Genomic DNA, 12,749 nt, shown 5'->3' with positions numbered 1-12,749 from the left:
ACAAGAATTCTCTAACCTATTTTTGGTCTAACCTATTTTCAATGTTTTTCATTTTCTATTGTTCGCTTCTAGATAAACTTATTTCAATTTAATGTTCATAAACAGAATTGAATCATCAAATTCCTTTTTCACAATAACATTTCTAAACAATCGAATTCCTTTTCAAACAAATGTATCTGCTATTTATTTTAAAACTAACAATCTGAATTCTCCTGAATCTTAATTCCAAACCTAGCTTTCCAGGTTGGAATTCTCGGTTTCCTATCTCATTTTTACTTATTTACAAGAACAGAGGACTTGTTCTCCTAACAAACATAGCAGTTATTTTTATAAATTGAACATGACCGGTGATGTTTTAAAAATTAAAACAATTTGCATTAAAAAAAAAAAAAAAAAAAATATATATATATATATATATATATATATATATATATATATATATATATATATATATAAAAAGATGTTTTTATGTATATATGAGGTGCATTAAATAAATTTCCAGACTTTTTTTCGTACAGGCATTTAAAATTGTCGTAAACTCTTGAGAATTCAGTATGTTATTGCTACACATCTAATGAGATGACTGACCAATTTTTATGATTTCAAGTTCAAATGAACAGCTACAGCAGAAATTGGAATACACTCTACTAAAGCCCAATTTTCATAGCTGGTGAATTGCAAAAATGCAATCTGGACATGAGGAGACTTTAGAAGAACAATGTGCAATAAAATTCTGTTTTAAGCTTGGAAAAAATGTCACAAAAACATATGGAATGCTTAAGACTGCTTGCATGAATTGAGCATCAGTTTTTGAATGGCATAAAGGATTCAAGGAAGGCAGGGAGTCTCTCAAGGATGAATAGATGTGGGAGGAGTAAGGAAGTCAGAACACTACAGTTGATTGACCAAATTAAGGGTACTTTTACAGTTTAATCACAACATTAAAAAATGAAAATATCAAAAAAAGTTTAAATTGTACTTAGCCGTTATGGAATGAAGTTCTCCGTAAAAAAAATTTCACTTAATTTCATCAAGTAGTTTTTGTTTTACAGCGAAAAAACAATTTGTTATGATACCAAGCAAAAGGTTTGATTTTTAGGAAGGAAAGCTAGTATTAAAGATGGGGAGGGAGTGTCGGCGCTTTAACTGGAGTTATCTCCCTGTGGCGTTTCTAAAATTTAAAAAAAAAAAAAAAAAAAATCTATGATGTCTGTCTTCAACATGCTGTAAAAAAAAAAAATCAAATGAAGTGAAATTTTTTTTCTGGAGATCTTCAGTTCAAAATGGATACGTACAATATAACCTTTTTTTTTTTTTCGATATTTTCATTTTTTTAATGTCTTGATTAAACTGTACAAGTACCAAATAAAGAATTTCATGGATAAAGACCGTCATGTGTGTCGAGACAATAAGTGCACAATTTGATGTCCGTATTGGACATGTACACACAATTATTCATGAGGAATTGAAGATGTGGAAGATTTGCGCAAAGTTTGTCCCACGGGTGTTCATAGAAGATCAGACAGAAAGACGTCATGATAGCAGGAAGATGGTTGAGCTGATCAATTCAGATTCCGCAGTTCTCGATGCTCTGGTGACCTATGATGAAAGCTGGATCTATTGCCATGACACAGAGACCAAGAGACAGTTCCCAGTGGAAACATGCTGCCTCTCCCAGACCAAAGAAGGTCAGACAGAGCAAATCTATCCAAAAAATTATGATTATCCTTTTTTATGGCACAAGCATGATCTGCACTGGGTTTCCACTGGACAGACATTCAACAAGGTTTTAAGGGAGTTCAGTAAAAGATTCCGACGGAAGAGGCCAAAACTCTTCAAATCTGGTCAGTGGCATTTCCACCAGGACAATGCACCAGTCCACAACTCCATCCTTGTCACAGATGGGCATCGAGACAGTTCCTCACCCTCCCTATAGTCCAGACTTTGCTCCCTGTGACTCAAGGAAAACCTTGAAGCTGTCGTTATGAGACAATTGAGAAGATGAAAGAAGTTGTGATGAGGGTCATTGACACGCTCACACGAGGGATCTTCTATGGGACCTTCCAGAAATTGTTAGAACGGTACAACAAGTGTATTGCAGCCGGAGAAGATTACTTCAAAGGGGACTAGTTTCATATGTATACTATCAATAAAATTGCGCATATGAAAAAAATCTAGAAACTTGAGGCACTTTGTATGTTTATAAAGATTTTTTTTACTGAACATTGTGTAAAGATTTTCATTTATTTGACGCTCTTAGTTTCAGTTGTACAATGCTTAAGTTGGCTTTGCATTCCGTATCACACAAAATGTAATTTTTGATAACTTTGAACTGCCATAAACTCGTGTATTAATCTGATATAAAGATAAATTTAGCCCCGTCCCCTCACTGCTTGCAGCACTATACGTATACCTACAAGTTCTTTTGGTATGTTAAAAAACAATTATTTAGAGATACCTACTGATATTATATAAACTTTTGTATATTGTTCCTCATATTTTGTAGAAACTTTTTGTTTTATTAATGAAGTAATTTTGTCTTAGCATTATTGTAAAACTCTACTTTGATTTCTTTTCAGGGATGCTGATGCAAATTCCTCCTCCTGGTGGAATGATGCCACCTCTGATGATGCCAATTGCACCAGGAATGCCACGACCTCCAACCACTGGAGTTCCTCCGCCGCCTCCTCCAATGGGCATGGCTCCTGCAACTTGTCAAGCACAAGGCTTACCCCCAAGACCTGTACCTCCTGTTCAGACAATCTCAATGTCATCTGTAAGTTATTCTCTTTAAATTGTGGTTTGATCTTTTTTTTTATATAAAGATCCAAGATGGTGGCCAAAGGAGTCAAGGATCAGATATCTTCACCTTGGCCTGTCGCCGTGATGATGGATCCAAGGTATTTAAACTAACCGACTCTTCGAGGGTTTCTGTGTTGAGGACAACTTGGAGGGAAACCAGCAGTCAGAAGCTTAGTCTTATTGGCGTTAATCTTCATGCCAATCACTGATGCATATGTGCACTTTTGTGCAGGTGGAGTGATAATAGGCCCTAATAAGGTTGAGCAGCTTTTGTGGGATGCCGTCGGCATTCATAACCTTCCAAAGGGCTCCACAATCAACAGTCAGTAACAGCAGCAAAGTCAATGAAGCAAACGTTGGTTTTCTGCTGGTAGCTCCAGCGCTGTTCAAGCACTTTTCGGAGGGTAAATATTTGGTCACTACAGCCACAGCCTGGGTGGAAATCTGCGTTGATTGGGTCTTGTACGTGTCTCTATGTTGTTGAAACCGCTTTAATAAGATGATGGTGAAGATTTTTGCGCTGATATTGATAAAGCTGATAATTACTGCAGACATATTTATTTCCTTTTTTGAAGAAGGGAAGCAGGACTGTGTTGCTTCAGTCTTGAAGTTTTTCGGTTTCCCAAACATGGGCAATAATTTAGTGTAAAATTGGAACCAGGATATTTGAAGCATGTTTGAAGATTTCAGATGGAAGACCTTCTTCACCAGCTGCTTCATTGTTTTTCATCTTTTGGATGGTGTTCAAGACTTCATTATGGAAAGAGTGATAAGTCTTGGGCATCGGAAGAGACAGCAGTGATCTGGGATGGTTGGGGGGTTTGGTTGGAGTGGTTAAGCAATGAAGTAATCACTCCAGTGTTGCAGGCTAACAACAGGACAATTAAAACAAAAATATTTGGCACTTGTGTATTGGAGGATATTTTTTTTTGTTTTCATTTTGGAGAATTTCAAGGGGAGACAATTCAGTTTTGCATAACATTGGCAAACAAACACTAAAAACACAATTATGTGAACATTTATCGAATAAAAATAGATTTATTTTGTATAAAATAATTAGAATTTCAAAATAAATTGCAACAGTAATTTTTGTATTTATATGAAAATGTACTTCATTTTTTTAAAGAAAAGAACCTTTTTGAAAATGTATGATTTTTTAAAATCAGCTTTTTAATCAAGTTTCCTTAAGAAAAAAATCCTGAAACAAATGAAAATAGTTCTATGAAAAGGTATGACTTTACAAAAAAATACAATTTTACAAAATGAAACTTCTGTAATACATCAAAATAATTGTTAAAATTTATAATCTTTATAATTATAAGAACTTTTATTGCCTTTTCCTTGGTATTCTTGAAAAATGAAAGCAATAAATTGCCATTAAATCCTAAAATGCACTAGTGGCAAATATTTTAAAGTCAAAGATGAAAATTCCGTGCACATTTGACCAGAATAGATTTAATAACAAAAGGTTGGTAATAATGAAAAAATCTGATTCGGAAGTTTCTATATTCGCACATTTTGAAACAGATTTTCAAGTTTCATTAACGGCTAAATTTGAATTGATTAAAAAAATTTGCTACTTTCGATAATAGCAAACGTTGGTTTTTAACATGGCTTCCATATTTTAATTTAATTTTATACCTTAAGAGAATTTTCTGTTTTGACTATGGAATATTAAAAATGTACATAGAAGATTAAAGTGGAATTCAAAGGAATTAGAAAAGAATGTGATGTTGTGATTATGTTTGTGTATAAATTGTTCATGTTTCGATAATGAGCTTTAATCTTAGTAGTTAACACTTCCATATCTTGTTAGCCTCAAGTATTTTTTTTTTTTTTTTTGATTTTTAAGCTATTACGATATTGTTTTGTCAAATATATATATATATATATATATATATATATATATATATATATATATACATACACACACACACACTCGTGAGCAAAAAAAAGTGGGGCAAACAAATTTTATACATTTTATTGCACTAAAAGCTATATTGAACAAAGAACAATTGAACAAGGAAACTTAAACGAGACTAATAACACAGAACAAGACATTTACTTTAATAAATGCTTAGGATGAAATCGCATTCCCTTTTGATTTCTTTAAGTGATCAGTCCTTTAAGACATGCTCTTAACCAAAGTTTTTCACAGCTTCCCACAGTTTGTCATTGTTTGAAAAAGTTCTCGCCAATGCACAAGATATTATGAACCAAATATTCTCGATTGAGTTTAAATCGGAGCTTTGACCTGGCCAAAATGTCACATCAATTGAATTATCAGAAAACCATTTTTTGTGACTTTAGCAATGTGTGCAGGGGCATTATCATATTGAAAAATAATGTCCTGGGATATTCCCAGCTTCTGGATACTTGGTAATAGTCCTGTTTCTTATGTATTCCTTTGCATTGATTGACTTCTCACATCCCCAACTCATGCCGCAGTAAAAGTTCCTCATACCATTATCCCCCCCCATCATTCCCTTCTTTAACTGTCGTTTTTATGCAACTTGGCAAATCTTTCTCCAGTTCTTCAATTGCACCGTTCGGGAGCATCACTAACAAGACAAAATCTTGATACATGTAACCAGAAAACTTTCCTGAACCAGTCTGTATCTTTTTTGCCATAACATGAGAAAAATCTATTTCTATCGTTGATGTTTTTCTTAGATAAAAATGTCTTCTTTGCACACCTTTTAGAGGAAAATGCCATTTCTTTTATTCATCTAGATATTGTATATCTAGAAGGAGAATTTCTAGCTCCTGTTTTGAATTCTTTGCTATGGTCAACAGGTTTTCTTTCGATCCTTCAAAATAGTTAGTTTAAGCCTGTGGTCGTCCTTCAAAGTGAATGCTCTAGGGTTACCAGATCCAAATGTTCCTTTTACCAAGCGTTCCACTTCAAACCTTTGATCAATTCGCTTCACTACAGAAAAAGATGTTTTCACATTTTTCTTAAAATATCAAAAATCTGCTTGTAAGTTATTTTGGACTGCCTTAATCCTGTATTTCGTCTTTTTTTTTTATATTCTCGCCAAGATGCGGTCTTACTATTTTTAGGATTAATTTTTCCACTTATTATATGCTTTAATAATGGTCTGCAAAATAGAAATTTTAAGGTAAAATTAACAAAAATTCATGAAAAAATATTGAAAAATTGATTTCTTCTTTCTTTCACTCTTGGCATATTTTTTTTGATAATGTGTGTATATATATTACTGGCATTTGAAGCGCTGCACATTGAAATTAAGAATTATGTATATGAATATGTTTAGAAGGTTAAAAAAAGCAACACTATTTATTTTTCTTTTTAATTTAAACAAATTTATTTGTTTAAATTGGATATATTTTGATGATATACATCCAATGTCAATGAAAAGTCTAGTTTTTTTTTTTTCTTTTTTCTGGCCTGCATGGTGTAATTCTGTGAACGAGAGTATTAGTCTATGGATCTTGATAATGGTATGATGTTTTAATTTAAAAAAAAAAAAGCAGTAATCAACAGGATATTGCGTTAGCCATGCAAAATAAATTTAATAAAAATATTACCTCTATTTAAAGTACAGCATATTAATTGAAAGTAAGGATTATGTATATAAATGTATATGTTTGCAAGTTTGGACAACGACACAGACATCGCGACCTACAAACAGAAAGAATATGTGTTAAACATATATGTAGCCACTTGATGTAAGGAGTTAAAAAGACAAAAAAAAATATATATATAAGGCAAAAAAAAACTATTTAAGACAAAAAAAAATTTTTAATGTAAAAAAACAAACTATACCACAATAAGTGTTACATGAATAGATTACTATCTAGAAAGCAGTAATTCTTTCCCTTTTGTCAGAAACATTACTTGTGGAATATAAGGATGAAAGAAGGGATGTGAGAGTTAAGATTAACTTTCTATTTTCCTTTAAACGTTTATTGTCAAGTGTATGAACGTCTGCTGCATTAACATAATAGAATTTCTAAAAATCACTGTTGTATTTTTTCATCACTTGTGAACTCTTCTCCCCAGGTGCTGTTATAATTACGGCTATGACAACAGAATATTCTTTTCACTGTTTTGACTCTCGAGTATATATCCGACACAGACACAGTTAATCAACCGAGAACCACATCACTCTATATAAAAACATGATATCAATGGATACAAACTTTAGTCAAAACAATGAAAAGAATATGCTATTGTCCTAGCTCTAATTATAATAGCTGTCATTCTTTAAGTATTATAACACAAAAGTATATGGAGTTCTTCATTTCTTCTTTGTTTCAAAATGTTATTCTGTAAGAAATGATCACATTAAAAAAAGATATGCATCAGTTAATAAACATCATGGAATTTTGTGTAAAAAGTGCAAAAACTTTGACTTTTAATAAAAAAAAAAAAAAAACTCTGCATTTTTTTAAACCTTTTTTGTAAAATTTTTTTTACTTTTGTATTTGTTTCCAAGTTAATTTCTTTGTATTTTATTAAATTTTGTTTTCTTTTTTATTTACCAGATGGCTCCAACAGTCGTCCTGACATCTGTGGCTCAATCGAACATGTCCAACCCATCCATGCCGTCTTTACCGCCACCCGGCGCTGTCCAATTGTCACAGGGTATCCAGAATTCTTTAAATCCAGTGACGGTTACCGGAGGCCTCAATGTTTCACCACGGCCACCACCAATGTTTACTGCCCAACTAAGGCAACAACCGAGGCCTTTTTCACCCCCGTTTCAGCCAGGTCCTACATTCCGCATGCAGATGCATGAGGCCCTCAGGGGTGTGACCGCTGCTAGACCGCCCATAGATCCAAATATGACTTTGCAAAGTGTTGAAAAAGATGGTGAAAAGAACAAAGAGGAATGGCTAAAACGGGCGTCCGAGAATGAAGAGCAAGATGGTGATATGGCGCTTGAAGTTGGATCTCAGGAGGCCGATCTAACTCCTGAAACAATAATGCATGCCCCTGGGATGCCCCCGATGTCTGTTGCTCTGCAGCAAATGTTGGCACAAAGACCACCCCCTAATCCTGCATTAGGACTTCGTCCTCACTTACCTCCTGGTATGGGACCACGGCCCGGCATGAATGGACCTCCAACTGAGCTCAGGTTGGCTGGACCAAATGGGCACATTTTGACTGGACCCCCTAACAGACAGGCAATAGGAATACCAGGCATGCCTGCTAATATTAGCATTGGTCCTCGGGGATTGGGGGTTGAGGGACCGCCACCTGGATTTACAGCAGCCCGAATGGGATTACCTGGGAACCCTCGATTTGCTTCACGAGGTTTCCCACCTATGTTTCCTGGCGGACCCCCTCCCAGATTTCAAGGTCCAATGGGGGCTATGTTACGGCCCCCAAGGCCAGATGCTGATGGCAGATTTCCTGCTGCCGCTTTTGCTAAAAACGGTACATTTGAAAGAGGTAATTTTGAAAGGGCTCCTCGTCCATTTGGACCTGGTGGTCCGAGAAATGAAAGACCCAGTGGTGAAAGATGGATGGGTCGAGAACGTTGGCCCGGTCCCAGAGACCAAGGTCCTGGTATGCGGTTCCGCCGAGACTTTGATCAACGAGAAGAATTTTTTGATAGGAGTCGTTATGTTTTGGATAATAGAGATCCAGGCGGTCCAGGTGGACGACGTGGCAATAGATTTGATGGAGATGAAGAAAATAGTGAACATCCGCATCTTTATGATGAGGATCGTGAGCGCCAACGGCACGAAGATGACAGAGACAGGCCTAGGCGTGAAGATGACAGAGATTGGCCACGGCGCGAGGATGACCGGGAAAGGTCTCGGCGTGGTGATGAGCGGGATCGTAGAGAACGCTCGAGACACGAGGACGATAGGAACAGGACTCGACATGATGATAGAGACCGGTTCAGACATGGTGAACCCACCCGAGAGGGTTCAGAAAGTGGCAGACCTAGAAATCGTGAAGATCGTCCTCGGAAATCTCGATGGAGTGATGCCGATGATAAATGCGTCGATATTCCTATGGATGTCTCCCAATTGAATCCTGCCAAACCTTTGGAAACCGTTTCGGAAGTTGCCGAGATGCCACCGGTTTCTGATCAGATAGCTGGTCCTGTACCCATGGAGCAAACTCCGACTGATATAGGTCCTCCTGGGGAAAATATGGCTGCTAAAGCCGATGTTCCACAAACACAACAACTGGCCACTGATAAATTTGAAAATCCCTCATTGCTTTCCCAAGAGAAGTATTCTCCGCCCGGCACTCTGAAAACTGAGGTTTCCCCTCTTGGAGACTTTAGGCCGCCAGCGACAGAGTTACCACCTGCTGACAATAATCCTGTTACAACAGACTTTGGCTCTACGGGACCAAACACTCTGGTTGAAAAAGATTTTACTCCAACTAAGGAATGTGCGCCCATGCCCTCAGAAGACTTTGCACCCGTTGAAAAATGTATTATAGCTTCAGATAATGTTATTGCACACACAGAAGAAAAGGCAGAAAAACATATTTCACCTTCAGAACAAGTAGCTCCAAATGAAGATATCACCCCTATGGTAGACACGTTAAAGGAAGTAAGAGAACCTTGTGAACCTCCTGTACAGGATAATAATGGTGATAATGGAAAAACACAAGTTGAAATGGAATAATAATAATAATCTGACACAAAATCTTATTTTATACATGCATACACATACACTGAGTTTTCTTATCTTCTCTCAGAATGTAAAGATTAAGAAATTTAGACTACGCAGACTTTTTTTTTTTTTTTTTTTGTAAATGTAATTAATATCTTTTATCGATAGAAAAAATAAACTTAAGTGCTTAGCTGTGTTACGAGAGCAAAATATATTTTATTTACATACTATGCAGTTAAGATTTCATTGTATGCTGGTACCCAAGTCTTATTAATCGACAAGATTAAGGACGAACCGGAAAAAGGGTGTAAGTCCACAGTTCAACTTAAATAAAAAAAAATATTTTTTTAAATACTGAAAAATCTTTGTATGTATCCGTCAAGGAATGAAGATGTCATATTCCAAAAATCATGTAAGTTGATCAGGTAGTTTTATTTTTAACTGCAAAAATCAAGTTTTATGGGAAAGCAAAAGGGACTCTCTTGCATCGTCATCTTGGAAAAAAAAAGGGGGGGGGGCAGATAAGTCCACCATAATTATAACTTGTGATATCAGCCTTGTAATGTTAACAATTTCACATTAATTGCTTAAAATTGTCTGAAAATGATTTTCTTTATGAAAAAAAAAAACTACTTAATCAATTTACATGATTTTTGGAATGACATTTTCGTTCTGTAACAAGTATATACACTATAAAAAATTTTCTATATTTTTGCTGTTTTATTTTAGTTGAACTGTGGACTTGCACTAAAAAAGTGTAAGGCCAAAGAGGTTTTAACAAAAAATTTTTTATTTTGAGCCACTTTTATGATGGTTTAGATTTTTTTTTTCCTAGTCCTTAGATTAGTCAGTTCATGAAACCTAGGTACCTTAGAATAAAATCTTAATTGTATAATATAGAAATAAAATATAGGGGGGGGGGATGTTTCATGACAAATAGTTTTTCCCCTAGATGTTTATTTAATACTATGTAAGATTAAAAGAAAAGTTTATTTAAAAAAAAAAAAAAAAAAAACATTACAATAGACTTTTCTGCAGTATTTCACTCTTACTATAATAGCTATAGTGTACATTAATAGAAAGGGGAAAAGAAATATTTACATGCATACAAAGAAACAAATCATCCTAACCTATTGATGACAGCATTTAAATGATGTAAATTATTGATTGTTAATTAAAAAAAAAACAAAAAAAAAACTAATTAAAAGTCGGGCGGGTGGGTTATAAAAAAAAAAAAAAAAAATTACCCAACCTACTTTTAAAACTAATGTTGGGTTTTAATGAAGTTTCTAATTTTGTATTGCCACGTGGATTGCTGTACTGGAGGTTTGGAGGTGGATTGATATTCTTAAACTTTTCAAACAGATAACATTTAAGAATTGTAAATTAATTTTTATATTCTGATTCTCCTCATTTTTATCTCATATATATATATATATATATATATATATATAAAATCAATAGCATGAAAAAAATTAACTTCTCTGAATTGGAACAGGTCCAATCCAAAACAGCATATCTTACACACACACACAAAGAACTCAATATCTTTCAAGTAGAGCTTTATAACAATAACTAATAATTAAAAGGGCTTATCTTAACTTTTTGTGTAAGTTTTACGGTAGATATTCTTGTCAAAGTGTATTGTGTCTGTACATTGTCTGGGGTAAGAATACGCGTTTGATTGGGTTTATCATGAAACTATCGTAAAATGTTAAGATGAGCCTCTTTTTATTATAAAATAAAATTTGAAAATTCTTTTGGCAGTGCATATAAAAAAAAAAAAAGAGGGAGGGGAAGGTTCTCCCTCTTCCCTCAGCCCACTTTTCTAATGAACCTTTTACGTTCTCTATATCTTGTTGAGTTTTTGGAGTGAGAAAGGTAGGTAAAACTAGTATTTGTGAAGCTGTCAGTATGATACATGGAGCACACGGACGAGGAGGGCATGCACACAGGGACAGACGCATCATGCCTGGTGACGATCAGGGTGCGGACTCAGGAGACGTGCTGGGGTTCAATTGGACCCCAGCACCAGGTACGTGTTGCCTCATTGATTGTAATTGTGCTAAATAAAATCAGAGATGACTGCCCCCAACAGTAACTGTTATTGGTGGTTGGCTGTTGTCTGCATATAATTTAACTTTAAACTAAAAAAAAAAAAAAAAACAATAAGAGAAAAAAAGAAAGACTGCTGTAGTAAATCATATTTTTACTTTTTATTTTTTTTGAATTTTTTTTTTTCTAAAGATTTCTACACATGAAAGGGAAAAAAATTGGAGCAAGAAATTGTGAGGAATTATATATATTAAAAAAAAAAAAGAAAAAAAAAGACTTAAAAAAAAAACGGTTGATTTGCTGAAAGCAGATGAGATGGTTGGATTGGCTGACTGTCTGCCATTCAATGGTTCTTAACCGCTTCAACACCAAAGTAATTTGTATGTGGTAGTTGGTCTGATCATTAAACCATTCTCATAATCAATGCTGATTGATTTTATTAATATCCTATCAAGTGAATCTTAAAAAAAAAAAAAAAAAAAAAAAAAAATCCCTCTGGTAAAATTTGTTGCATGCTGGGAAAAATGTTTTTTGTGTTTCAGTTTCTCTTCTTAACCCAAGTTGATTTAAAAAAAAAAAAAAAAAAAAAAAAAGAAAAGGAAAAAATATTTCTTGGGAAGAAAAAAAAAACCCAGAGTAGTTTTTTTTACATTTGTTTAATTCTGAATGAAATCATTTGAGATTGATGGCAGTTCAAAATTGGATTAATATTGGTATATTTAGATATAAAATAAATTTTTAATTGGCAGACTGTGTTTTCTTTGAAAAGTTATTTTTGTCTGGCGTGTTGAGTATATTATTAAACAATCTTTTAAGCTATTTAATATACTCTATTATTATTAGCAATGAAATAAGATTATAAAAATAGAAATTGAATAGTTGCACAGATGCAATCATGTTTTCACATCATATCTGGGTGACATGAACCTTATTGCATTTGTATAAACATTCCATTTCTATTTTTTTATGATCTAATTTGCGTTCAAATAAAATTCCCTGGGAGTATTGCAGCAATAATGAGATTCCAAAATGTAAAAAATTAAACCTAATATTGATGTCACCTATTTTCATGTATTTTTATGTTAATAATTTTTTGGTCATTGCTTTTGTTGATTTTTGCAATTGGTTTAATTTTGAATCTGCTATCCATCGAAAATGGAGAATGAATGCCTACAAAGAAAAGAGTGTTTGCTAAAACAGCAAAAAAAAAAGAAAAAAGTGCGGTTTTGTTGTAGTTTCCGTATTTGTTTGTCTGGGTTTTGTTGCTTTGATACTGCTCACCT

At 34.2% G+C, this 12,749-nt stretch overlaps 1 protein-coding gene across 4 annotated transcripts in view; it reads left to right on the top strand.

The window, feature by feature from the left end:
- The window catches only part of LOC145263080 (uncharacterized), a 78,079-nt gene extending 67,471 nt beyond the window's left edge, over positions 1-10,608 (top strand). For all 4 annotated transcript variants that reach the window (XM_080119955.1, XM_080119953.1, XM_080119954.1 and 1 more), the window contains exons 16-17: positions 2,580-2,776; positions 7,315-10,608. In XM_080119955.1, coding sequence (XP_079976081.1) covers positions 2,580-2,776; positions 7,315-9,423 — 2,306 coding nt within the window. In that variant the 3' untranslated portion in view covers positions 9,424-10,608. The remainder of the gene's footprint in view (positions 1-2,579; positions 2,777-7,314) is intronic.
- The last annotated feature ends 2,141 nt before the right edge of the window (positions 10,609-12,749 follow it).

This window comes from Euprymna scolopes, chromosome 38, assembly GCF_053919585.1.
Source record: "Euprymna scolopes isolate OS-2025 chromosome 38, ASM5391958v1, whole genome shotgun sequence".
In the NCBI taxonomy this organism is placed as follows: Eukaryota; Metazoa; Mollusca; class Cephalopoda; order Sepiida; family Sepiolidae; genus Euprymna; species Euprymna scolopes.
The sequence above is the reverse complement of the archived record's forward strand: the minus strand, read 5'-3'. Positions and strand labels throughout refer to the sequence as shown.